The following is a 27773-nucleotide window of genomic DNA, read 5'->3' as shown; positions in this document are numbered from 1 at the left end:
CTATAGGTAACATGTAATTTAAAATTATCCCCTAATTACATCAACTAACAGTGCTTTTTGTAGTTTTAATTCAGTATTATCGTTGAAATGTCCTCCTCTACTGGCTCTGTTCCATCAGTACATCAACACCAAACTGCTTTCAAGGGCAAAGAAAGAACGCGCCTACTCCAATTTGATTGGTCGAGGCAAACCTTCTCGCTGCCTCATTGGATGATCAGGTGTCAATTGAATGACGAAGTAGGAAATGTAAGGGAGGAATACAGCACTGGTGAGAAACGTGGGTTAACTCTGGTGTATTTTACTCCTTTGTGTTCTCCTTGTGTTGTTGGATGTTTGCTCAGGCTTTTCTTGCTTTTTTAGAAATAGCGTGAAGTGTTTCTGAGGTTTTCTTTTTAAATGGGCGCTGCCAAAAGCGTTTGGACTTTAAGCTAATGCTAGCTACACATGCTAACAACAGTTACACTGCCCCAGCTCAGTTTAATGTCAACAGGAGTCTAACGTGAATTGTGCAGCGCATATAGATATAGATATTGCATGATTGCGTGTCATTGCAATATCGATGCAGCGCTGACATGATGTTACTGTAGTTTACAGATTATTTAAGTTTTAAGTATAGACGGTATTCATGCTGATTTCATTGTTGCTAATTAGACTGACTCACTGATATCACTATCAATGTTAAACTGTCATATGGGAATGTCATGTTCAAGTGCGCTGTAAGAGGAGAGTTATCCTGTGTTTTGTCTCAATCTTGGTTCATTTAGTTTTCTGTTACTTATCCACTAGATGGTGCACGAGTTCTTATTATAGGACACTAACATTCAGCCCTTAATCATTAACGCTTTATCATAAGGCTAGACAATGGAGATCAATCCCATAACCTGATAAAGAGGTTTGTAATTGATAACAGTTTGCTAGAATAACACTAGTGCAACATGTGTGTGGGAAAACACTGATTTGACATTTTAGTTAAAGGTTATTATAAAGCCCACACAATCATTCTGCAGAATCACAACTGTAAAAGAAGTGCTGAAATAACAAAATACTTAATAACACATGCACAAAGGTCAGTCTGGACTTGAAATGCAAAAAGTACCAACTCAAGAATACTACTGCTGACTGGCTGTTTTTACCAGATTGCCTCCTGTGTTGCCCTTTTCATATTCTGAATTGTATTGCTGTTGAGGAGGCTGATCAGCCATAATTTATTTGTCTGTCTCGACTTGTGTGTTTGTGTAGGTGTGCGTATATGTATCTTTTTTCTCACAGAGTTCACCGGAACAATGTCTGCCTCAAGGAAACTGGCGTCTTTCCGTTTGCCTCCCCTGCCGACTGTAGGTGAGCTGATAAAGTTGTACAACCTGCGAGCTGAGAAACAGCTCTCCCAGAACTTTCTGCTGGACCTGAAGCTCACAGGTCAGTCCTCCTGTCTCACTCCTTCTTTTTCATTTTCTTTCTTTCACTCTGTCTGCAATGCACCACCAGCTGCTAGTTACCGTTCTTTGTTATGTGTCTACATTACACCGTGTTTATGTCAGTGCACCTGATTGCACGGCTCCACATAGCCTTGTTCCAAGGTATCGAAATCGACATGCTTTTCTGTGCGGGGAGCTCGAGTCCTGCTAATGTGAATGGACCGAGTCAATTGTTTGCAGCCCCTGCAGAGCTCAAGCCTTAATATAATTATCAGTGATGCAGTGCAGGTCTGATCTGCTCTCCTGTCCTTGGACAAGGTGACTGTTAGATTAATACATCTCATCTTCATCACACAGAGGCAGGCAGATACCGCAACATCACACACTATTAATCTCAATTTAGATACCTGAGACTGATGAAAACAGTTGATGGGAGACTATGGTGTAATTTATATGATACATGACTTGAGTTAAGTTAGTTTATAATTCAAACAGTATATGCAGAAATGTTAATGAAATACATTCCTGTGACAGAGTCGGTCATCCATCTCCATTTTTTTCAGACAAAATAGTGCGCCAGGCCGGCAGTTTAAAGGGCGCCCATGTGTGTGAGGTGGGTCCTGGTCCCGGCGGCCTGACCCGCTCTATCCTCAATGCCGGTGTGGTGGACCTGGTTGTGGTGGAGAAAGATACACGCTTCATCCCAGGGCTAAAGGTAAAACTGAGCAGTTAACAGCAATATTGGCTTATGGACAAGGTCATTAGGTCATTCAGCAGGCCAGCCTCTAACACCTTAATCTGTCAATTGCATCAAAGCAGTTAATCTGTTCTCAGATATAGCATCGTTAGGCGGCTGCAGGGTGACAGATGATGATGGAGTACCCTTTCTTTTTTTTCATTTAATGTCATGTCTGGTTCGTTTCCACAGCTGTTGTCTGAAGCAGCACCGGGGATGATGAGGATTGTCCACGGGGACATACTCACCTACAGGATGGACAGAGGATTCCCAGTAGATATCTCTAAGCCATGGGAGGGAGGTGGGTAAATTAAAATTATATAAGGTTTGACCATGAACAGAGTGAAATAAATCTATGTTGATACCTAACTGTGTGTATGTGTGGCTCTACAGATCCACCAAACCTTCACATCATAGGAAATCTCCCATTCAATGTCGCAACCCCCCTCATCATCAAGTGGTTGGAGAACATAGCCAATAGGACGGGGCCGTTCGCCTATGGACGCACTGGACTCACACTCACTTTCCAGAAAGAGGTGGCAGAGGTGCGAGAATAGCATTACAGTGTCACACTTGTGATACTTGAATACTGAGGATAAAGTCCTCATGGGGCTTTCCCGGCTTGTTTTGCTGTGCAATAACTTAAGTGTGAAAATATTCAGGAACGAATGGCTAATTTCATTATTATGATTAATTATGGATTTTCAAAAAATCCATAATTAATCCTGATTTGCAACTAATGTGAATCAGCCTTTTTTATTATGGCCAGGCAAAATAATGCAAAACAGGATTTAATTATGTGTGCTTAATTACCTTCTTTTTGTGACACATATAAATATAATGAAGACACTTAAATACTCTGTTTAAGTTTTGTCTTTTTCAATACGTTTAGAAGACATGGCTACTGCTTTAAGCAACATCATATGACCTCAGCAAAACACCTGATGTTAATGAAAATTGATCTCTAATTTGTATTAACTGTCCTCTCCATCCAGAGGTTGACGGCCAGCACAGGCAGCAAACAGAGGAGCCGTCTGTCCATCATGGCCCAGAATCTCTGTACTGTCCGCAACTGCTTCACCATCCCTGGTCGGGCCTTCGTCCCCAAACCAGAGGTAGGAATTATATTTGATAATGATAAATATCTGGAGATCTTATCTGTGAATCTTACTACTACAGCAAATCCAAATGGGCAGTTGTGCTGTGTAAAGTTTTAACACACAGGGAGTGTTGGTTTTCATCTGGGACCTTACTGTATGTTTAATCAGTCAGACTGTGTTTCTGTTTGAATGTGGATTTGATGTTGTGCAGGCTTTTGCAGCAAATTGGCAAGAGATATTCTCCAGCTGTATGTTTCAGATCTTCCTTTGTCTCCCTTTTCTCTTGTTAGCCTACACATAAAAGTTATACAAGGTTAAATGTTGATTTCAGTCTTCAGTATTGGAAAAGTGGCAGATGGACACATTACTATTGCACAGTTCTTTACCCCAAGACAACAGGAGGAACTACTCATGTCTCCCAATCTCTGTTCCTCATCTGGTCCCACGTTCCTGCCAGAGTCCCTCATCATGTCACAATCACTCATCCCTCGCTCACTCTTCTTGCTTTAAGGCTTCATTAAGACTGTGTTGAATCAGTGTTGTTTCTGTTCTGTCTTTGGACCCTTTCTAGGTTGTAATGATGCCTGGTGGGTATTTCAGATGTGGCACGATCACACTGTGCCTTGTAATGAGGGCCTAGTTCTTTTTTAGGACCAATTTCTCTCTCTGCGTCTGTGCGTGTATCAGTGGTGAAAGAAGGCGTTCACACTTATATAACATGAGAATGGAAGGGGGTTTTATTTTTGGGGGGGTTAGGATTTATAGTAGGACTAGGGGGCACATTAAAAAAATAAAAGCACTGCTGCAAAATTTGAAATATCAGTGTTGGCTAATAGACAGCTCTGAGATGTACTTTAGGATTGCAGACACAGAAGTCTTTTGAAAGACTCAGGAGCTCTCTTACATCTTTGTACAAATCAAACCATGTTTTTCTTCTCCTGAATTAAAGGATAGGTGTTAGGTGGATGTCAGGGATGGACTGTTGGTCCCTCGAAGATGTGGTGGCTCTTCAGAGAACCACTGTTGGTAAATATTTAATCTCCTGTGGACTAAAAATGCAGCAGAGTGAATGGGACCAGTGCTGATTGTTCATTCTCTTAGAAGAGATGGCACCCAATGATTATTTCATCACACCCGGCTGCCTTTTTTTTTACTCTTGAGTCTTATTTTTGTGTGTATATCAAACTGTGGCTTAATGGATCCCCGCATGCTTGTAATGTGCAGACGCATGCATGTGAGCGTGCGTGCATTAACGTCTAAATGTGAACAGAGTGGACGCCGCACACGCGATGAATCTGCACCTCCCACGTTCCCATACAGGCCATCCAGCCACACTAAATGTTTAAACGGGCACTTGGTCGAATTGATACCATTAGTAGAGATGATGGCTGTTTGATGAGCAGGCCTCCTGCTGCTAGTGTCCTATGAAGATCAGAGAGAAGATCATGGGGTGCGTTAATGCCATCCCACTGTCACATTTTCCGGCCCCCTTCCCAGTATGTCATGTAGTATAATCCATAAAAAGCTCTATGGCTCTGCATTGTTTATTGGTGCACACCAGAGTAATTACGGAAGATTGTATGAACAATAAAAATGTCCTGTCTGATTTATAGGATGACATCAAAGGGCTGGTCGGACTGGGGATTGAGGTTGTGACATACAGAAATATAGACCTTCAGCTAAAGCAATGGGTTGTCTAAAACAGATATTGTATAAACACATAATGAGATACAGGAAATACAGGAAAATGTTGCCATAGCGTTAGTACATTAATGGATTCTGTCCTGAGTGTTGATAGTGTTCACTGTTTATGGTGCTCAACTGAAAAGGCAGAAGCAACTTATAAAAATGATAATGGCTAAATACCCCTCCCCTTTGTGGGCATAAGTTAATTATAATGGTGGAGTAACTGCCAAATATCAAGGGTCTTTTCCTCCATATCCTCCGTCTGTGTGTCTTTCACTTTACTGCAGTGTCGGTGTGTATGTGTGTGTGTGTGTGTGTGTGTGTGGCTATCCCTAATACCTATGGCCAATAACTCAGCTCAGTGGTCTGATTATTGGTATTATCTTGTTCCCTCTGAAGCTCCTCTGGGATCACTGATTGTGTTAATGAAGAGGAATTTGTTCACATTGAAGGACAGCAGGCTTTTTTTTGTCTGCTCTTGGCATGTCACTGTCATGTCTGAACCTTGGGCTGTGTCCTTGTTGATCAAATATTTCAGCAGCTAGTTATTCTGAATACTTCTATTGGTGGTGGGTCAGTGGCTTCAGATGTCCTCCCCCCTCCTTGTCCACCAGTTGCAACTCTCCACGTCTGCAGGGAGGAAAATATGCAGCAGCAGGTGCTGTACGAAGCATACGGCAATTAATATAGTGTGAAAAACATCTGAAGTGGTGTAATACTTGGTAATCAAACAGACACTGAGTCACAAAGAACCACAGAAAAAGCAATGAAATTACTGAACCTCTCTGAATGGCCACAATGAGAAAATTGCAGCAGCTAAAAAGGTGGGGGTGGGGGGTGCAGGTTGATTGGCCAGTTGATTTGAACCTATAGGAGCTGGGCAATGCAGGGTAATGGGATAATGAGAAGGGAAATGTTGAATCCATTTTACATTATCAGCTGCTGTGGCCCATATTGACGTATGGTGGGCAGATAAGCCCTCAACCTTGCCGTTTAATCTGTCTGTCTTGTTCCTCTCGCCCCCGGACTGCACCTCTCCTGTGTCACATTGAGTGACTGAGATTGTCCTTGAAGGTTTCTGAGAACGAGGATTGGCTGCCTTGTTGGTGTCCCCCACCTGCCACCCCCACCCCCCGGCTCACTGTGCCCTAGGTCTGTCCTGGCGCGGATCACACCTGCCTCCCTTTCCTTATTAGTCACTCCTCTGCTGTTAATTCTCACATAGACAGACAGATTGAGTCATCCTTCAATTGCCTTTGTCATTCACAGCTATACTGTATCTGGAAGACGTCTTTAAGAATGTAAACTGAGAGAAACAAGAATTTCTGCTGCTTTAGTTGTTATACACATTTCTCATTTATATTCTTGTCAGAGGTCAAGGAGTTTTAGAGTGCACACTGCTATCAAAGCGTCTGCATCTCGAACACGAACACCCTGTCATCCAGGTCCATCATCACTACCTCTTTACATCGAAAATAGCTGATTTGCAAAGAGTAAAGAGTGTGGGCTGACTCGCTCGTGTCTCTTCTCCTGCCTCCCTGCTTTTATGCATCTGTGCAGGATGTGATTAAAATCATCTTCTGTCCATCACAGAGAGGACTATAAAAGAGGCAATGGATACTCCACCAGGAGCAACCTGTTGTCTCTTCTATAGGGTTTCGGGACAGCTAACAGTTCTGGTGTTCACTGGTAAAGGCTAATGGAAGAATTTGAAATTGACAAGTGTGGAGTGAGGGAGAGAAAGGCAAACTCTGAGAGAAAATGAGTAAGAGGGAAAAAATGGAGTGATAACGAGGTGGGAAGGTGACAAAAATAAAAGATGGATGGAGAGGAAACATTGGAAACTGCCTAAAACCCCAGTGAGATAGAAAATAAAGGCAAGCAATGATATGAAGTGAGTCTAAGAGAATAGAGAGGAAATGAAATTGTATTCAGGCTGGTGATGTATGAAATGAAAGAAAAACTGGAAAAGGATATAAACGCAGCAAAGCCTCCTCCGCACGAGTACAGAGCGCCAGAAGACAGATTCATGACAGAGATCGATCTGAACGGAGAGTGAGGCGTACCTCCAGCAGATGGTTGTCTGGGCCAGTCGTCAGCCTGCTCTGAGTAATGGCTGCATCAGCCATCAGCCACCAACTAACTGAGCCTCACAGGAGGAGAGCCCTACAGATGTTTGCCTTGTACGCAATTGTCTACCAAGAGCACAGGCCAGATGAGATCAGAGCCCAAATTAAATTTGTTAATGCTGCATTGAGCATCCATTAGGCCTATGGCTGGCAGTTGTCAGGGAGGGTTGGGACTTGTGCAGTAAAAATGTAGCACATAGTATTTGTTGTACCATCAGCTGATGGTTTTTAAAGGGATAGTTCAACATTTTGGCAAATTGTCCCATTGCCATAATCCCTATAGTCATAGCAGTAGGTTCATTACCTTTATTTGTCGGTGCAAGGATTGTGTATTTGATGAGTTTGATGAGGGAAACCAATAAATCCCATTAGCCTCCGTAGCAAAGCTCTGAACAGCTCACAGCTCTGCTCCACTGTTCTAAAAGTAGCTTGCACCAACAATTAAAGGTAACGAACCTACTGCTATGGCTATAGAGGGATTATCAGCCTACGTCACTGACGTTCTACTGCGCATGTCGCCTGCAGAAAGACAGCAGCAAGAGCCGTGATCATGTCTTTTTGTGCTGTTAGTTGCACTAATTGTTTTGATAAAAATAACAAAACGCGCACATTTTACACAATACCGTCAACTCGCACCCCTTTCAAGGCAACGAGAGAGAAAATAGTACATTGGCGATTAATTTCGAGCAATATAACGTGTTAGATACGTTGGTTTGAATGGTGATAAAGCTGGATATGCCCACAGACACAGCTGGAGAACTGCAGCGAATGAGTTGTGAAATGTTTACTACGACAGTGACTGAAGACGAGGTCACATACTAATGGAAAGCAAGCTGAGATTAATTAATGTTAAGATACTCAGTCATGCAGCGTTACAGTTCGGGTCAGGATGCAGTTGTTCCAGACTTTAGACATGTCCGTCCTCTTCCCTCGTCTCTGACCAGGCAGCACCCTACAGTAAAACACACACTTCATCAGTAGGTGATAAACTGTTAGTAGGCTGACAACATCGCTAGCTAACACCGCTTTGACTACACTAGATCCATAGAGGTAACCATGACAACCGGATAATTCTGCAGTCAGGTCGCGCACGCATCCTGACTTGTTGGTAAACATATAATCCCTCTATATGGATTATGGCAATGGGCCAATTTGCCAAAATGTTGAACTATCCCTTTAATGTATTGTTAGTTTATTTTGCCAGCTGGTGTTTCTAGTGTCAAAATAAGTCTCTTTGTGGAAGTCAGAGGATTGTTTCAGTGTTGAATGTGACCCAGCTCAGTCACAGTGTATTGCAGGCTGGCAGGCTCAGTGATGGATATCTTCACTGTGACCTGAAGTGGTCCAGCTCCTGCCTCAACCTCAAGAGGGAGAATCTACTCAGAGGGGGCTACGCTGCTTTCTCACCTCCACACAATCCACAGGCACACAATTCATCGAGGCCTATTCCTATCTCATAAACGGGGTCAAACACGGTATCAAGAGTATTTGGGAAAGTTATTTCAATGACTCGTGCCAGCGCGGTAAACGCCTCAAGCCTTGGTCTCAATACATCACAGACCCAAGGTAAAGAAAGGCTAAAAATACTCTCCTCCTCCTCGCCTTTAAACAAAATGCCGAGGTTGGCAGAGTTGGCTCCCGAACATCTCCAGAGATCTCCTGCTCCTCCTAACAAGAAACTGTGCCGGGTTCGCTCGGAGTCAGCGTTTGGTTTAGCAGATTCAGCTCTGTTTATTTAGCGAACATGCCAAGAGAGTGTGCAGGTATTTTGAGGAATAATTCTAAATCCCCCTCCAGCTACATCCCAATCAGAGAAGGTCAGCTTCAAATAAACAAAAGTCAAATAAAGCAGCCTGCTTAGTGGTGCAACGATACGCTGATAAGAAATGAAACACAGGCACCGAGTCATCGATCTATAAGCTATTAACTTGAAGGATTATTTGAACACTCCAATTTAAACTTCATGCACGGCGATTTCATGACTTCATCGCAGGTTCATTTAGAGGGGCTGAAGGTGGAGGGATTTATTGGGTTTGATCAGGCTTTGTTCAGGTCTGAAAAGAAAAACATCCGCATCGAGCTTTCTGTCTATGTGAGAAAGCGAAGCCCTGCCTCGGCTTGTTGTTGTGTTTCCGCGATCTCATTAATATATCTTAGTCATCATCTCTCACAGAAGACAATGGGCCTCATTCACCAATATCTTCTTAAGAACCTTCTTAGATTCTTTCTTAAGTTGTTCTTAAGAAGTTCCTTAAGAAAACCCTACGTCAGATTCATCAACGCGTTCGTAAGCCTTAGAATTGTTCCCAGCTGTGTTCTTATGCCATCTCCTCGTAAGTTGAGGGCGTGTGCCAGGTGCGTCTAATTAACATATGATTAGCATAGGTAACTGCCCCATCAACGCCCATAAAAGGGCATGAGACTGCAGGGCCGTGTGCAAACAGAACCCACAGGCACTGAGCAGAGAAGGTGAAGTGAGAAAGAAAGTTGAAATGCTCAAATGAAAATCTGGGAGGGAGCACCAGACTCCAAACGTAAAAAGAACTTAAGTAGTGAAGTGGCGCTACTGCGGCAGGAATGAAACAAAGAAACAAACAAAAGGCTTATATTTAGTTTATATTTTTATATTTATATTTATATTTATATTTATATTTAGGCTATATTTAGTAGCGTCAGCAGTGGATGCAGCTCTTCGGTTGTTATCAGAGAGACCACACGCTCACGTGTGCCATCATAAATATCATCATATTATCACATATGAAAAAAAAAATAGTTGTGTGTAGTGTGAAGTGCACTGTTGCAGCCCACAATTAGGAAAAAAAAAATCATATCGGCAGCTGTATACCCCCCCCCCCCAAAAAAAAAAGATATGATATGAATTAAGTGTCTATAATGTTTTTAAGAGACTGCAATGATTTGTCAATTATTATTATTAATATATATGATTATTAAAAACATCATATAAGATAAGAAAATAATTCTTATTCAAATCATATAATGTCATACAACTGCAGAACAAAAGAAAACACTATAATCGGTTATTTTTGCAGAAGTCTCAGCACTTAAAAGTGCGTAAGTATACTCCTGACTGTTCTTAGATTTTGTTCTTAGTTAAGAACAAATTCTGGATAAGAAAACATTCATGAATGCCACAATCTTCGTAAAAACTTCGTAAGTAGGATTTAAGAACAAATTTGTTCTTAAGAACGGTTCGTGAATGAGGCCCATTAATCTTTACTGATTGATCCACACCTTTCAACCATTTAGCCTGGATCACCCTCAGCTCGATGAATCCTCCCAGCCACGCGTCCCCGCCCCGTGCTCCGAGCTGAAATATTAAAGGGCCTCCTTTGAACTGTCAGAGTGTATTGTTTTCCTACAAGCCCTCCTTTTGTCATCTCCATAGCTTTTACTGCCTTCCTCAGCAGTTTACTGCACAGCCAAGGTCGCTGCTGTTATTCCCCAGCCTTGCATGTACACTGGGACCAGAGGGGAGCAGCTCCAACAAAGGAAGGTCATTCCCCGTCATCGTTGATGGCCGTATTATATCTTCACTATGGACCTTCATGAGCATAACAGCTGTCCAAAACAAAGAGCTGCGCGTTAAGTACGGTGACATACTAGAGCGATTTGGGGCGTTTGCATTTTGAGCAACGTGGTGATCTTTAATGGAGTTTTGTTGAGCGATGACATGACAGTTCCCTGACATGCCCACACATCGGTCTCGCTCTTTGTGTCTGCCAGCACGACTGGTGGAGTGTGTTATCGCTCCTGTGAGCAGTCAACGCCTCATTGTCTCCCACACATCTCCCGTTTTCTTTTTCTGTGGCTGATCTTCAGCGAGGTTATTTGCCGGTCGGGAAGGTCAGCAAAATAATCTGCACATTTCAGGAGGAAGGTGAGTTCAAAGGAAAGCCCGGCACATTAACCCCTGCCTCAAATTGACAAGCGCTCACCTTCTCTCATCTAAGCTCACATTCCAGATCTGTCATAGCGGGAACTCGGGGTGAAAGCCTTTGATGGAAAATGTAGGTTAAATACACAGAGGAGCAGATCTTATTAGCGTTTCCCCACGAGAGGAGTAGTTATTTGATCTGCACTCTTGTTGCATAACCAAGAGGAGTGGGAGAATGAGCAAGAGCCTTAAATAATCCATGTTTGTTTCAGGAAAGCACATTCTCACTCAGCCGATGTCAATGAGGGTCCAATCAGCTGTAATGAGAGCGCACTTTCTTTTGGAAGGTAACTATTTAATAATCGCTCCAGCTGTGCTGCCAAACGTATATTTCAGATCCTAAAGATATAGAAAATACTGTACGATATTCTCATTTCAAGCGAGCTCTGCCACTTTGCCACGTTTTCATGTCTAATATGATGGTAAAGTCTGTATACTTCTGTCATGTCATGACACTTTAGGAATTGTGCTTGGACAGTTTTTTACTATGATCTGACTTTTTATTGGCCAAAAGAAGAAACAATAATCCTCGAATAAATCAATAACGCAAAGAGTTGTCAGTAACAGCCCTAGACTAATCTGCTGATTATCTTCTTGATTAATTATTTTGTCTAAAAATACGAATATATAACATAACATATCATCCGCCCAAGCCAAATTGGTATTTGTTCTATTTATATTAGCAAAAACCAAAAAACAACAGCAAAATTTGCAGTTTAAGAAGCTGGAGTCAGTGATTCGCATTTTTGTTTGACTGACTCTGTTAATTATGAAACATTCCAAATATTATTTTTGTTAGCTAATTTATTGTTTCAGCTCAGTTTCAATCTTTACTCTTAATTTCTGTTATTAAAGTGGAACTATGCAAGTCCGGTTGCTTTTCTGCTGTTTTGCTAACCCTCCTCCTGGCCCATGTGCATTTGTTTTCAACGAAGCCGGCGAGAAAGCAACCCATGGAGCGGTAATTAATGTTATTTATCGTATACGTTACAACGTGTATATTTGTGTAGTCTTATCTGCGTTTGTGTCATGGTGCCACCGAGACGAGACCTGGGACACCAGGTTGGAAGCACTGATCTTGCAAATTTGGTTTTTCGGCCAAGAGACTCTATGTGGAAGGCAGAGAGCCTCCATTCTCCCACGCAACAAGTTACAAGTCATTTATTAAACCATCACAATAACTCCAAAGCTGTTTAATTAAGGTAAAAATGTAGCATAGTTGCTCTTAATGTCCAGTGTCTTCATTCTTTTGATTCTGATTACTTAACTGCAGTTGTCATTTATTTAGCCCTGTGGGACTCTTTACACACTCTTATACACAAAATTTAAACTTGGTTATTGTTGATTATATTGAAACGATTTAACTACACTAGACTAATGGAGTCCTTCAGCTGTTCCCTTCCATGTCCATTTACTTGCACATTGTCAGCAGCTACTTTACATGTTGCCATTTAACTTGTGACTTAGTGTCAGATGAACCAGACGACTGAGATAACTCCCATTCCCCTCAGCTCTCATGAGGGTTGTTATTATTTCATTCGTGTATTCTCTAATGCTGTCCTCAGTAAGGAGTGACAGCACTGGACTGGGTGTGGTGTTAAAGGAGTCCCTTTTTCTAAACCCATTTGCTCACAGTAATGTTTTATGGATGCATATTTCAGTTGGACTGGCTCTGCTGTATTTGTAGGTGCTGTGCATGAGCAGCTGGTCTGCCCACACTCACCCACAGCCTGCACCATCCAGCAAATGTCTCATATCTGGCAGCAAGATGAACACTCATCTCCTCATCATCCACGCATTAAAGCACACAACAAACTACATACTGTACAGAAGGCAGTATGTTGCTTTCACAAAATAGTTTTATTGGTAAAAAATAGAACTACTTGCACAAGCACATTGAGACAACTGTATCAGAACTTGTGAACTGTTCATCATCACAAATATGCTCTGGCAAAGTAAGAAGTGCTAAAGCATCCACAAAAATAAGCTGCAGTTATCAAAATGATAAATCAATGTCTTGTTACAGTATATGCAGGAGAGTTGTAACTCTTTAGACTTTTAGGACCTAGTCACTTTGCACTCTGGCCATTTATAAGCTAATGAAATTGCGTGCTGATGATCAAGCTACATAGCCACAAAAAAAGAGAACTCTCTAGCTCCTATTTCCCGGTCGAATCTTATCAGGCAGAAATCATTCCCTTTTTTTTTTTTCCAGAGTGCCAGTTGTGTTATGTATTTGTCCTGGTCCAGGGAGCTTGGAATGCTCAGCCATTTGAAACAAACTGCTGTCAAATAAAGTAACACAAGTAAAGGTGCATCGAGTAGTCTTCTTATAAAGAAGATATGGTATGAACATGGTATTGTATCTTATATTGAAACAATCTGAGGTGGTTCTAGTCCCTCAGTAAAAACAAACACCTTTAAAATATTAGATACTTGTGTACAGTTGTCGCCGACCTACAGCCATCCAGAACACAAATGCAATTTTTTTTTTCATTTATAAAATACTACACTCGTGTTTTCCCAATGAAACTCTCACGCCCAGTGAAGTCTTGCTGTGCTTTGAGAAATGAGGAATAAAGAGGATTTAAAATAACCCTCGAAAGCTGCACTGGACTGTACACAGGCATCTAGTTGACTTGAGACTTAGTCTGGCAGAACAAATCACAAATCCATAAAACATTTGTTAATGTATAATTCATGTACAAACAACGCAATAAAAAAATAAACAGAAAGAACTCCAGATAGTATTAAAACGTGTCATCATGAGACGATTTTGGCACATTCTCGAAACACATCGTGTCAGTATTAGTTGATGACATGGCACATTCTTTACTTTGTTTATTGCATCGGTTATGGTGCCTGGGCAGTGAGTCTTTGTCAGGAGGCCAGTTCTGTCGGCTCAAGTCTGTGCTGGGCAGGATGGCTAACGCAGGGCGGGGTAGAAACCTGACCCTAGAGGGCTGCCAGGACCGGCAGTAGTGCCCACGGAGATGCCCGTGGCGTGCCGGCAGCAGCCTGCAGGTGGCGAGCTGGACCTAGCCATCTGCTCTCCCCCAGGAAGCTGCATGTTTATGAGAGAGAAGGAGGGAATGTGCACTCCTATACATCACTGCCAAGGCCTGTCTCCACCATGAAAAACAATATGATGAGCATTTACATGCATTTTACATGAGCGTTTAAAAAAAAACAAAAAAACGTGACAGTGCTGCTGACATACAAGTAGATGGGAGTTTTGTTTACGTGTGCCTGTCGCTGTGTGTGTGTGTGTGTGTGTGTGTGTGTGTGTGTGTGTGTGTGTGTGTGTGTGTGTGTGTGTGTGTGTGTGTGTGTGTGTGTGTGTGTGTGTGTGTGTGTGTGTGTGTGTGTGTGTGTGTGTGTGTGTGTGTGTGTGTTGGGCAGCCATGCTTTCAACATGCATCAACGTTTGCTCGTCAGTGATCACATCCATGTGACATGTGACACCAAAAGGACAGGGAGAGGGTAAAAAAAAAGAAAAGAAAAAAAGATGAGACTGACAGGTAGAAAACAGAGGAACGGTGGCGTAGTCAAGTGGTCGCAGTTTAAGACGCCGAGACCTGCAGGTGCAGACTCCCAGCGTATGCGCAATGCTGACGCACTTGGAAAACAAGTCACATATGGAGAATGACTCAAACCTTTTTTAGTTCCCTGCTGCCACATAGCTACCCAGGCCACCGTGACTCAAGGAGGTGCTCCCCCTCTGCTTCATCTTCTTCGCCTCTGTGCCGCCGCACCATTAAACATCTGCTTACCCCCTGCGAGGGCACTTGCATGACATAAACACCATTACAGTGGGCAGCAGAAGAAGAGCGTTTTTCCCTAAAGCTCCCTGACCATGTAACAGGGATGCTGCTTCATGTCACTGGCTAATAATGGGGATTAGTCAAAGTAGTGTGAGCAGAGGCTCTGATTAAAGCTTATAGAACCGAGAGAAAGAGACGCCCCCCTCACCCCCCCCCGTCCCCCCCCCACCCCTACACGCACACACCACAACCACACAAAACAACTTGAAATCACTGACTGACATGCACGTACACTCAGACAATGAAGACATTTCAATGCCGAATTCTGTTTCCATGGCAGTGTGGAGGAGGATGACAGGAGTGAAAAGCACATGCAAAAAAACAAAACAAAAAAAAAAAAAGCCGGCGTGTCTGAGTGTTTACACGAAGACACACAAGAGCATGTGTCAGTGTGTGGGTGTGCATGTCTGAGGGCATGCAGGGAACGGACTGGGATGGAAAGCTGCTACTTACAGGGGGGCGAAAAAAAAAATGTTATTGTCTGGGTGGACGTATGAAAACAGCACATCAGATAGTCCACTCTGCTGACGCATTCAATCTATCAGCTTTTTTCTCTCCGTCTCTCTCATATTTCCACCTGCTGAGAGAAGCAGGCATCTGTTTGTCTGCATTTTCGGTCTCAAATCCAGCCCAGCAGCCTACCTCTATTCCTCCTGACAGTCCTCTTTGAACAGTTACAGCAGGGTAATGTTTCTACAGCTTTTCAGGCACAGGCATTGTGTGGCTACGTCTCAGTCTTCTACCAAGCATTCCGCTGTATTAATACACAGACAGGCTCCACACGGCATGCTTTAGAGGCAAAAATATCAACATCATTCTAGTAGCTAACAAAAATAAGACCATTTATTTCAGTCAGTTCCACGTAGCAATCTATGTGGATAAGAATACGTAAAAACTACAATGGCCTGCTATGAGAGGACTTCCAACTACTGCTCTCAGGCATTATCATGCCTATTTTGTCAAATGGGAGTGTACCAAACGATTGTAAATAGCAGCTAAATGATTGCTTTTCTCTCTCTCTCTCTCTCTCTCTTTCTCTCTGTCTTTCAATTCAAACCTTTGGCGATGAAAAAAAAAGAAAAGAAATCTACTCGGAAGCCTTCCTTATTTGCTTAATCCGTTCCCCAGGGAACTCTCTCTGTGATTTACTGATGAAGGATGTCTGCATTTGGTTAGCGGCTTCCTTCGATTCTGCAGCACCTTATCCTAGCTCCTTACACATTCACACAGTTTGTTCCAAGGCGCTGCTTAGGGAATACCTCCACTGCTTGTGCTTGCAAAACAGAAAAAAGGAGAAGAGCCAGATAGAGGAGAGGGGGGAAATGAAATCCAAGTTGTTGCCCTCCTCCCTCATCTTTTCTCCACCTCTATCAAGAGTGGAGCCCAGTGTGTAGCAGAAGCCGTGATGGCACCCCCTCCTCCTCCCAGGCTCATCTCCCTTTAGCTGTAGCGTACACAGTGCTGTTTTATTACACATAGTCCTGCAGGCTGTAGCCAGTCTTATTGTCTAATGGGGAGAGAGAGCAGTACTGGTGCTGGAGCTCCTGCTGCTGCTGGAGCAGCTGTTGCTGCTGCTGCTGGAGGAGCAGTTTGTCAGGGGGAGGGAGTAGGACCAGGTCCTGGGGGCCATGCCTCTTCCCTGAGCAGGACATACAGAAGATGGACCCCCCGACGAAGAGGAATCCCGCAGAAACAAAGGCAACGTACACAGCACCCCCGGGCTCGAACTTATTGCTCTCGGGCACGCTGGAGTCCAGGAAGTTGGTGATGACCTCGTTGGTAAACCAGGAAGCAGGCACCAGACACAGAAACCCTGCAGCGACGAAGCAACCGCCACTGGCGATCGCAGCGTGCCGCTTGGACCGCCGTCCGCCTCCCCATCGTGTGCATTTTAGTCCCAGCGAGGCCAGGCAGAGGCCCATGGCGGCCAGCACGCAGCACAGCACCATGGTGGTGCGGGCAGTCTGCAGGTACGCAGGTAGTGAAAGCACCGAATACTTCAACGTGCAGCTGAACATGCCTGTGCTGTACCATGTGCAGTCCATCCACAGCCCCTGCATCTGGGAGATGGCTGTGATGATGTTGGAGCCCACATCTGCGCTGACCTTCCAGTTGGGCAGCACGGTGGCCACCATAGCGCCCATGATGCCCAACAGCGCCAAGACAAATCCAAATATCTGCATGCCCGTGGATGCCATGCTCCTTTTAAAAGTCGATGCCGCTGCCGCCTCAGCCCTTGTCCTCGCCTGGCAGCATTCACCCAGCGCCAGCCAGGCTCGTCAACCCCACTGCCCAAGCCGCCTCTCTCTCTCTCTCTCTCCCCCTCCCTTGGTGGCGTGCCAGCTGCCAGTCAGATCCCCCCGGTTCCTCAGTTCTTCAGCTGCAGCTCCACTGGACTGGAGGAGAGAGACGGAAATAAGAAATTGAACTGAGTGCGTCTCCCCCCCTTTCTTTTCCTCCCCTCATTCACCTCACACAAGCACAGACTTTCTTTTTTCTGGCTGGAAACAAAGGACGGCGTGAAGCGTGAGCCCTCAGAGCCGGTCTGTGGCTGACTGTAGGTAAGCAGAACACTTGGGCTTGTTGTGCATGTGTGCATCTCCTATGTGCTGCCTTCTCCTTTTTCCTTTAAGGAGCCCCAGAGAGCTGTTATTGGAGAGGGAGACATGAGTTTGTGGTATTTGCAATGCTCAATAGCTATGTGGACTTAAAGCTGCAGCGCCCTCACACCATTCATATACTGTATATTCTACCACTTTCATCACAGTGCTGTTTACCTAATAAACTGCGCCTGCCTCTACAACAGTTTTAAAGGGTTAAAATCGATTAAAATGTTAGTCCTAATCCAGACAGCCGCTAGAAATCAACTTGAATGACCGGTTCTTTATTATTAGGATTTAGTCGGACTTTGTTTCCGGCGCATTGTTTTTCCTCATCTAACTAACTGCGTCTCCAGCTTCAGATAAATAACCTCGGAGCTCAAGTCTGATTATTTGCTCTTGCTATGTGGTCCATGGAGGAGAAATAAAAAGAATATAAAAATAAAAAAAAGCCATGTTGAAATAATCCCTTACCCCGGCTGGTGCAGAGCTGGCGCTGAGGCGTCACGTTGTTCGCAGTGATTCCTGTAAACACACACAGTCAAACACTGAGAGACAGTAGGCTGCTGAGGGGGCGAGGAGGAGGATTCAGCCCGGAACACCGATCCATTCAAGACATCCATTTCCTTAGCAACAGTGTGTGAGAGGACATCCCAGCTCCTACACGGACCACACAGGCTCGGCTGGAGCCCGGGAGAAACAACCGTAGCGCTCTCTCTCTCTCTCTCCTCTCTGTCCCTTTCTCTCCCTGGCTCGCTTTCTCTCCTCTCTCTCCTCCCTCCCTCCCTCCCTCCCCTCCTCACCGCGCGCCGGTGTGCGTGTGTTTGTGTGTCTAGGCTTTATCTGTGTGTATGTGCGTGTGTGTTGTAGAATAGTAGTGTCTGCCTTACAACCACAACTTGAAAAACATCAGTTTTGTGGGAGTTAGCTAGAGGAGGATTTCGTTAAAATGAGACAGATAGGCTATCTCTCGTGTCCAACGGCAAAAAACAAAGAAACAACGAAAGCTAGAAAAAAAATATGTTCATCTAGTTTGCAAGAAAATGTCACAGTTTAGAAAGGTTGCCAAAATACTAACTATAAAGAATTATCTATTATTTATGCTTGATAGACTAATTTTAATTGGACTATTTTGTATTTTTGCAGTTTATGATTATCTTTAAGCTACATTTTTAATTCTGTTTCTACAGTGTATTTTACCTGAAATACCATATCATTTTGATGAATATATTTTATTGTATTTTAGAAAAATATAATATCAACTAAACTAGATTAAAAGTGACAAAAAAAATTATGAGGTTTGGCAGAATGGTGTTTGTTGCTCAAACAGTCGTAGTTCAGCTGTACAGTGTTACATTCTTTGATTCATCAGGGTGGAGAAAGTTGGTCTTGCTACTGTATGTAATGTGAGCTAACTAAAGAATTACATTAAAGTCCACCCCGCTGCTGAGTTGTCCCGCTCAGACTCAGTAGTCATAATGCAGCAACGCTTTTTAAAGATAAGAAGTTGGCAAGATGCAAAGTCTAGATAAGATTTCCAAACATAGCCCCGCTTCACAACGGGAAGGGTAATCAAATTAAGTCAGAAGAAGAAAAAGCTGCTATCTTTATGACCAGATTGTACTCTGAGAAGATTTTTTGTTTGTTTATGTGCTGGTCCAGAGGCCAGAGGAGCGTGTGTACCCCCACCATGCCAAAACTGACCCTCCCTGGGGCCTCATCTTCATCAGGCGTCAGTCAGCAGGAGGCTAAAACTCACAGCTGCTCCCATGTCTTTGCCTCTCTTCCCTCTCCTCTCTGTAGAGGACACACAAAACAAGGGTGGGAGTGGCCAGGACGGCCTTGATTCATGAATGACAAAGAGGACAAAATGAGATGGGGGGGTGAAAAAAAAATCAGACGGGCCCTAATACACCTGATAACCTTGGAAACGCAGATGTGTGTTACTGTTATTTTGCTGCATGGGCAAATCAGCAAAAACAGCCAGCTGTGGGAAATTATTTCACCCATCTCCTCACTTCCAGTGTAACGACCAGGCATTGACCACATTGATGTGTAGCCATTACATGTAGATAGGTTGGTAGCAATTGATTTGTTTAGCTATTGATCTGTTTGTTTAATATGGCCCAGTGCTCTCTCCAGCTTCTATTGTTTTTTCCTGGTAAACTGCCCATAAGAGGCCCTTTAAAATGAGATCCGGCCAGTGTGCAGAGATGATGCACACCACATTACCTCCACTGTGATGTTGATGTCGACCTTCAGCTCTACATTCTCAGACCTCTTTGTCGAATACCACTGCAGCAGGAAGATGAAAAAAAAAAAAATGCTGTTTTCTGCAGACACACTACAGTGTGGCGTGTGTGACCTGTCTCAGTGTAACCGACGAGATCCTAAGTGCTGATGCCGGGTGTTGTTCTGTGGGGAGCAGGATAAATAAATAAACAGATTACAGAGGGACTGGATGAAAGGAGGAAGAAGGGAAAAAGAAAAAAAAAGATGGAAGGTGAGAAGAGCAAAACACAGTTAACATACACCGGTGAGTGCAGATGTGTGACACTGATGTGTGAAGATATTGCAGCCTATTATGAGCGAGGTCTCCTTTATTTTATCACCTCGCCGCAGAGCTCTCCAGCCCCTCTTTCCGCAGCACAGCTCTGAGGCACAGCCGGACCCCACCACGCTCTCTTTTTGGCCACATCAGGGTCTTTTATCGTTCAATTTGCATTTTTCTCTTTTATGTCCTCCCCTGCGTAATTGGTTTTTACCGTGTCCATCGTCTTGCAAAGGCGGCTTGTTCACAGCGCCGATGCAAGGTGGCGTGTGATAGCTGTGATGTCGCTGTCATTGCAATCTTGTTCTGGAGAAAGGCCCGGGTCCAGTTTCACCATACATAATAGGTGCAAACCAGTCCGAGGAGAAACACTTGTGACATGTTGTGAAATTACCGGCATTGGCTTGATTAGAGAGTCACCTCAGCTTACTCCATTAAGACTGACTCCCATGTAAACAAAGCGGAATGGCATTTCTAAGTTTTTAAAATATCACATCCAAAATATTTTCCCATGTTGGCTTTGTTTGCTGTTCCACTGGACTGGGACATTTTCACATTTTTGGGCTGAAATTCCAGCTCTTCTATGACGAAAGCTTCTCTCCAAGGAGCTGATCTTGTCAAAGACCAGGCCTACAGTCTTGAACGTCCTGCCATGGGCGATTTCATGGGAAGCTCACCGAAGCCCTTCCTCCCTAAACCCCTCAAGCAACATCAGTATATTCAGAGGCATTGACTGCTGCCTTCTCCTCTGAGAGGCTGTCTCCCTCCCACTGATGTAATGGAGGTTGTCTTCTCAAGGTATTGTCATGATTAATGCAACTCTTCTTCCTTTGGTTTCAGGATCTCTGTGAGCTTTTCTCTCTTGTATTCCCTGCCTGTGTAGCTTCCTTCCTTCCACCACCACCCCCCCCCTTACCTCTCTCCTGAACCTGCCATTATGTAAGCGCAAGTGTTGGTGGTTCAGGTATAGCGCAGTGGCTGGTGCCCCAGGGTCTCTGCCATCTCGTCTTGGTTACGCTTAGAGGGACATGACAAATTACTGCTCACACGCCATTGGGCAAGAACTCACCAAGAAAGAGACATTGGAGGTGGAAATGAGGAAAGGGGAGCTGGAGAACCACAGGGCAAAGCTGGAATAATAGAGTTCCCCACTGGGCTTTAGGAAGGTCAAATGCATGAAGTATGGTAATGCACAAGTATGTCAAGATGGATGTGTGACTATTGTGCAGAAGTGGGTCAGGAAAGGTCCTGAGATGCGGACGGAAGTAGGTGTGTGACTTTTTTTGATATGTGATATCAAAGAGATCTGTCATATTTTGCCCTTTTCAAATGCTCCACCCGGGCATTCAGCACTGTGCGACTTTCTCTTTTACACTAGTGTAAATGCAAAGTGTTAACGTTGATTTATCACATTTTTTAGTTTACCACATGGGGAAGGAGGTTCAAAGTCTATGTAAATGTTTGAAGTCTTTGTTTTCGAAAAGCTCCGGTCAAATTAGCCAGATTGAGAGTCAGAGCGAGAGGAATTTTCATGAGCTTGTGTATAGATCCTTACATAACAATCTAATTTAGAGGCCAAATTAGTGGTAATGATTCACTTGTTTTTCCCCTGCTAAATATGATTGCTTGCTGAAGCCTACAAGAAATGATTACCATCAGAGCATTTCCAGCCGCTGTCTGCATTATGTGGTAGACTTCTGCCTGCCGCCATTGTAAAGAAAAAGGGCAGCCGATTGAAGGATGGAAGCCTGCGCCAGGCGGAGGTGGGGAGAGATATTAAGCTTGTCAGATAGTGTCAATAAGTCAGTCTGCTACCCCAGTTCAGGATCTCCCCCAGCAGATGCAGGGTATTTTAGGAGTTTTGGAGGGGCCAGAGGGGGGCGAAGGCATGTTCATAGCACCTCCGTAGAGGGCCCAAGTGACATCGCATGATTTAAGATGGAGTTTCCTTGCATGTTGAGGTTATCAGGGGGAGGATTAATGGCAGAGAGCGGGATATATTACAGTGGCGCTATCTAGTGATGCCGTGTAGCAAGGCCATACATATATCATAACAGCAAAGTGACTTGGACAAGCTGATGGCTGAAATGCCGCTGCCTGTATAGTCCCCAATATCGACTTTTCTCCCTGCTCCTCTCTTAAATCATGAAGTGCGGAATATAAATGGCCTAATTATTCCAGGGGGGAGCGAAATTAAAGGCATTCCTTTTTATTGCGACTTCCTAACAGATGGTGGTCTGATTTTGCATCAACCAAAGAATTGAAAGAAGCCGTTTGAAAACGCAGATAGACAATCTTATCCCTCACACGTTGATGTGACAGGTGGAGGAATAGATTCCCATAATACAAGCCCCTGTTCCAGACCAAATGATAGAGCCATAGCTCTCGATGCCCTTGACAACACCTGCCACCAGGGCTTTGTATTTAAAATGCATCATCTGAACTAAAAGGGTTAGTGTATTAATAATAGACTCATCAAGACGAAGCCAAGGCCATTACTGACACTACAAATAAACCATGAAGTCATCATTCAATGTTAGACTGTGTTAAATATGACAAAAATCAACATTTAAATTAAACATCAGATTTTTATTAACAGCTGTATACTCCATCCTTCCATTTCTTCTGCTCATGACATCCTTCCATCCTCCTCCTATGTGGATCCATCTAATTCTGAACCCTGGAGTTTGAAGCCTCCCCTGCACTATAATTGCACATAGCTTTCAGGGTTGCCGAGACAGACAGTCTCCATCGCTGCCATCCCATTAAACGCCACTGCGGCAGCGAACCCGGCAGCAGTCGGGCATCTCTGGACTACACAGGGATCTATAGATGTGATAAGAGATAGTGCTGCGGTTTACAAGTGCTCCCGAGCGCTACCTCAGTTGTTCACAGAAAAAAAAGCGGAATCTAAACAGCTCATTAGAAATCCTTCGCGCGCCCTTGGACCACTTCAGATTTCTCCCCCCCTAATTATCAACGCCAGCCCGTAGCTGAGAAAATGCAAAAGGCAGCTGTGAACGAGAGTGAGTCACACAATCCAGAAATACAAGCTTCAAGGATGCACGAGGAGCTCCGCAGGGCATGTCGTCTCAACAGGAGAGCTGTTGATCTGAATTAGACGTCCTTTTATTTTACTTGTGTATGTGTTTGTGTCAGTAAGAGGGAGGCATGTCTGCCTCTATGTGTTTATTGCATGTCTGTCTTGTCTTTGATTACCAAGTTAGCATGCCGTGTGTGATTTCCATTCATGCACCTGCTCCTTTGATTCCTTTACGACTTTTGCCTATTCTCTGTTTACATACCTGCACGTATTACAGCTGTCTTCTCCTTTTTCTTTCTTCTCAGCTTGTATATCCTTTTTAAAAAAAATAAAAACACCCCATTCCATTTCCAAGTGTCTGATACTTTTCCATTCAGGTTTGAGCTACTTACAAATGTTTATTTTTCTCTTTGAGTATCTTGAAAAGCACTCAAAGCCAAAAAGCGCTTCAGGGCAATGAAACGTGTTGTTATTACAACTAACACCACTGATGGTTCTCCACGAAGTGCCATTGTCAGTCTGCTCCGTCAAGAGTACCGTCCCTCACCGTGGTTATTACCACCCTATGGAAAAAACAGACAGGCGACTGCTGTGCTCTGCTGCCCACTGTCTGGTTGCGCGGCCGGTCCACACACAGGGGAGTAGGGCTCTGATTGTGCTGCACCCTCTCAGCTATCACTTGCAGGACTGAAACGCCATCATGTGAAACAGCCCTGAAAGATGATGTGAAACAGACGCCCCGAGATCTAGAGATTCAGAAATGTTCTTTTAATGTATTTTTGTTCTTTTTGATTCTATTTTGGTGCTCAGCAGACAAAGAGAGCAGATGATCCTTTACATCAAGCAATAGAGGAGAGAGAGAGAACATGTGGATGTATATGTGCTCGAAAGTTAAAGAGGAAGCGATCTGAGAGCGAGAGAGCGGTCTCTGCTGAGTCTGGTACGATTACTTCAACAGTGTGTCATGTCAGCTTAATGCTGACACACGAAGGATCGGGAGGCAGCAGCTAGAGAGGAACTAGAGCCAAGGTCTCCAGCGACACCACCACCACCACTAACACCAGTTCTCTATTGTAATTCACTGATTCTCAACCAGGAAGGCAGAGAAGCTCAACTAATTTGTGCTTTATTATTATTTTGTTATTTTGTAACATTAACAGGGACACAGTTGGAACATGTTTCATTGGTGTCGAAAAAGGTGTATGAATTCATCAGGCAAGGTTGCGGAGGTTCATTCCACAACAAACCAGAAGACTAGTTCCGATAAGGTGACCTTCAAAAAGCTCCATTCCTTACAGCCTCTTATCACAGATACAGCTGAGCTTTACAAGGCCCCGGCTCTTATTCTGGTGGGAATAGTTTTCCCATTACTGTGTTTATGTTTTTCAGCAAGCGTTGAAAAAAAAAAAAGAATTAATCAGTGTACATGTGTCCTCAGAGTCTCCCATAAAGCAGGATATGAGCTCTGTGGCTGCCTAACGTGCCCATCACTATATCTATATGCAGTGTGTGTTGTGCTCCATTGCTTTGAACCTCGGTGGAAATGGTCGAGCCAGAGAGACGAAGACAGCGGGATGAAGGGGAGAGTGCTACACTGAGTCAGGCTCGTAGGTATTAAGTAACTCGGTGGTGATGCAGTGACAGGATGAGAGGCAGGAAAGAAAGACAGAGGCTCAGTTTCTATGGTCCATCGCACAGGTGTTACTGTGGCAACTGGAACGGGCTCGCCAGCCAGCCAGCCAGCCTTTGCTGCGTCATCTTATTTTCTGCCTTTCCTCTTTTCTTTTATCCCAGTGTGTTGATCCTTCTACCTCTCTCTCCCTCTCCTTTTGTATCTCTCTCGCCATTTGTCAGGCAACCTTTCGCTCCAGCATTTTTCTCCACGCTTTTGCATTCTCCTTCCTCTTCACACCGACTTGCTCTTTCTGCACTTTTTTTTCCTCCTCCAACATTCACATGTGCACATTCTTTGCGATTTAGTTTTGACCCTGCTGTTTGGATTCTCCTCCTTTTGTGTGTGTGCAGGTGGACGTGGGAGTAGTTCACTTCACCCCTCTGGTTCAGCCCCAGATCCAGCAGCCTTTTAAGATGGTGGAGAGAGTCGTCAGAAACATATTCCAGTTCCGCAGGAAGCACTGCCATAAAGGAGTGGAGTAAGCACCATTATACAACTTGATGTAGCTTGTAAAGCATCTTTCTTCTCTCTCTCTCTCTCTTTCTGTCTCCCTCTGTCCCTCTCTCTCTTCCTCTGCCCGTTTTACTTTTTAATCTTGTCTCATGCTCATCTATCATTCTCTCCTCTACATTTTTCATTCTCTGTTTTCTGACAGCAGCGTCTTCATCTCATCATTAATTACAGTGGTTTTTGATTTGCCTCTTTTTTCGCCGCACACACAAACGAAGACACAACTTTTGAGGCTTTCTGTAAACCACGTTCTGAAGAGCGGAGCGCCCACCGAGCTCTGTTGAAAAACCACTTGCAACAAAACCCGTACGCCCACATGCGCGCGCTGCCCATCGCCCCCGTGCCTGTTAGGAAAGTGCATGTGGGCCCGAATAACAAAAGAACACTGGCTGCGCGAAAGAGAACAGCAATTATGAGTCATTGAGGTGGCACAGGAAGACGAGGCAGCATATTTTATGTAACTGCAGTGGGTTGGTGGCAGCAGAACCAAATTGGAGAGGAGGCACCAGCGGTGAAGCGCCTAAAAAGCATCTGTACTGTTCTCTGAGCTGGGAACTGGCTACCGCTCATTAACCTGCAGAAGAATACAGAGGAACATCTTAGGAATGAATCGCAACTTCTCTGTTTTGAAGGTTCTGGAGAGCTTTTGATGGTGAAAGCCAGCAAAATAAATGGAAATTCTAATTTAAAATATGGCTGCTTCCTTTACTTTAGAGAAATTTGTGTCTGAGAGAGAGGAAGTTTTGTGTCAATGTCTGAACATCCCTTGATGTTGCATGGTAGTGGAACAAATTAACAATTCATGAGCAGTTCCAGCCCTTTGTGTGATTTCAATTAATTTCACAGATTTGAAATAATTGCTGAGGGATAATTTCTTTCTGTTTGAACTTTATAATGCCATTAAACTTGCATGATTGTTAAGATATCAAAGCGACCTGAGTGTAGGAATCAGTACTATCATTTATTCTCCCCCTTCCTTCCCTTTTTACCCCCAGAAAGCTGTTCCCGGAGGCGTGTCGTATGGAGCTGACACAGGAGATGATGCAGAAGGCAGATGTGGACCCCACTCTGCGTCCCACAGAACTCACCATACCGCAGTTCAGGGCTCTGGTGGACGCCTACGCTCGTCTCTGCGTCCAGGAGCCCAGCCTCCTCGGCTACGAGCACAGAGAGGAGCTCAGAATGATGCGCCACCAAAGTCATGGAAACACACCAGTGAACGCATTTACGGACACACCAACCAGCACACCACCGAGCCCTCTGCAGCCGTGCTGAGGAAAGAAGGAAAAAAGAAACCTGGAGAATCCCACTAATGGCCTCTGCCATCACTGGGAGACAACAGACTGCTCTTAGCCGTGACATTTCCACCTGGCATAAGCATGCATTTTTAAAATGTTTTTCCCTGTGCTCAGGGAGCATTAGTTACCTATTGGTCTACATGCAATCCTGGGACAGAGACAAGGTGCAGAAGGCACATAAAGAATCCTGAGTGGGTTGGAGCGGCTCCAGAACCTTGTTCCAGGACGGGACAACTCAGAGTAGAGTTGTGTGTTTTGGGCAGAATAAAGAAAAGCATGCTAGTTACCCACAATAGCTTTTTAAGAGTGAATGTCTCTTTATGTCCCAGTTCTCATTCAGATCCAGTTCTCATAACACCTTGTCCTGTGGGACCTGAAAGAAACGTCAGAGTGTTTTCGGGGTGATTTAGAGAAGGAGAACAACATGGCAGCACCATATCCAGGCCAATTTCTCCTTTCGTTATGTACTGTATTGCTCAGTCACTTGGGAGACAGAGCTTAAAGGGAGGAGGAAAGTGCTGGGAATTTGTTAGCTCAGGAAAAGCTCTTGTTGTTTTAAAGGAAGAGGACTCCTATTAAAATATTTTTTGTTTAAAAAAAAACTTTGTGATCTTGTTTGTATGTTAATGTTTGAGTAATATCATGTAAATTTCACTGAGCATTTTTATCTAAACACTCGGGATTCAAAACTTTTGGCTGTTCAACTGTTAGAAGGGATAAATAATTAATTCTAACCATCTACATTAAAATTGAATAAATCAGAAATGTTGGTGGGTATCTATGGAGGTTTATTACATTTCATGCACAAAATACAATATCGGAAATGTATCGTAAGTAAATCAAATAAAACTGACATTAGGTATAGATTTTACATCCATCAGAGCATCTCTCTTTGATATTTGAATGAGAGAACAAATTATCACCAGCAGAATGTGGGAGGGCTGTTTCCTGCCAGTGTGGCAGATGGTATGTGAGAGTTGATTTGCCAGAGGGAGAATTCACTCAGTTTTGATGGTTGGTGGGTGATAATTTGCGACCACAATCATGACTTCAGCTGATCTGTGTGGCAGATAGGTATGCAGGGCCGTGCCATGCTGCCAGCTGTGATGCTGTCTTATCCAGACAGCTCAGTGACCCTTAGAAGATGTGGTTATGATATGGTCATGCTTTGATAAGCTTTTATTTTGGTAGATTATTGCATGTGTGAAAAGAGTAGGAAAGGAAGTAATTAGCAACTGATGAGAGAAACCG

The 27773-nt window shown here is 44.0% G+C and overlaps 2 protein-coding genes across 6 annotated transcripts; one reads left to right on the top strand and one right to left on the bottom strand.

The window, feature by feature from the left end:
- The first annotated feature begins 242 nt into the window (after positions 1–242).
- On the top strand, positions 243–27187 carry tfb1m (transcription factor B1, mitochondrial). Of its 5 annotated transcripts, none has more exons than XM_083998940.1 (8): positions 243–277; positions 1270–1416; positions 1979–2130; positions 2344–2452; positions 2545–2696; positions 3147–3266; positions 25065–25192; positions 26220–27187. In XM_083998940.1, exons 2-8 carry the CDS (start codon positions 1284–1286, stop codon positions 26497–26499), a joined length of 1074 nt encoding a protein of 357 aa, XP_083855066.1. In that variant the 5' UTR covers positions 243–277; positions 1270–1283; the 3' UTR covers positions 26500–27187. The 5 variants fall into 5 exon arrangements, with proteins under 5 accessions (XP_083855066.1, XP_083855070.1, XP_083855067.1 ...); XM_083998944.1 differs by lacking the exon at positions 26220–27187 and adding an exon at positions 25373–25516; XM_083998941.1 differs by having other exon boundaries at positions 244–268; positions 1240–1416.
- On the bottom strand, positions 16315–18121 carry LOC311005213 (claudin-20; the record flags this gene model as incomplete). Its single annotated transcript, XM_083997571.1, has 2 exons — positions 17920–18121; positions 16315–17241 (listed from the first exon to the last, which is right to left on the bottom strand). Exon 2 carries the CDS (start codon positions 17041–17043, stop codon positions 16315–16317), a length of 729 nt encoding a protein of 242 aa, XP_083853697.1. The 5' UTR covers positions 17044–17241; positions 17920–18121.
- Positions 27188–27773: the final 586 nt, after the last annotated feature.

The sequence above is a fragment of the Trachurus trachurus genome, assembly GCF_905171665.1.
Source record: "Trachurus trachurus genome assembly, chromosome: 22".
In the NCBI taxonomy this organism is placed as follows: Eukaryota; Metazoa; Chordata; class Actinopteri; order Carangiformes; family Carangidae; genus Trachurus; species Trachurus trachurus.
The sequence above is the reverse complement of the archived record's forward strand: the minus strand, read 5'-3'. Positions and strand labels throughout refer to the sequence as shown.

Bases quoted from the DNA above. Each gene is read 5' to 3' on its own strand.
- tfb1m (XM_083998940.1), top strand. From the start codon at position 1,284: ATGTCTGCCTCAAGGAAACTGGCGTCTTTCCGTTTGCCTCCCCTGCCG. The intron at 2,131-2,343 runs GTAAAACTGAGC...TCGTTTCCACAG, and splicing joins GCTTCATCCCAGGGCTAAAG to CTGTTGTCTGAAGCAGCACC. The intron at 25,193-26,219 runs GTAAGCACCATT...TTTTACCCCCAG, and splicing joins CACTGCCATAAAGGAGTGGA to AAAGCTGTTCCCGGAGGCGT.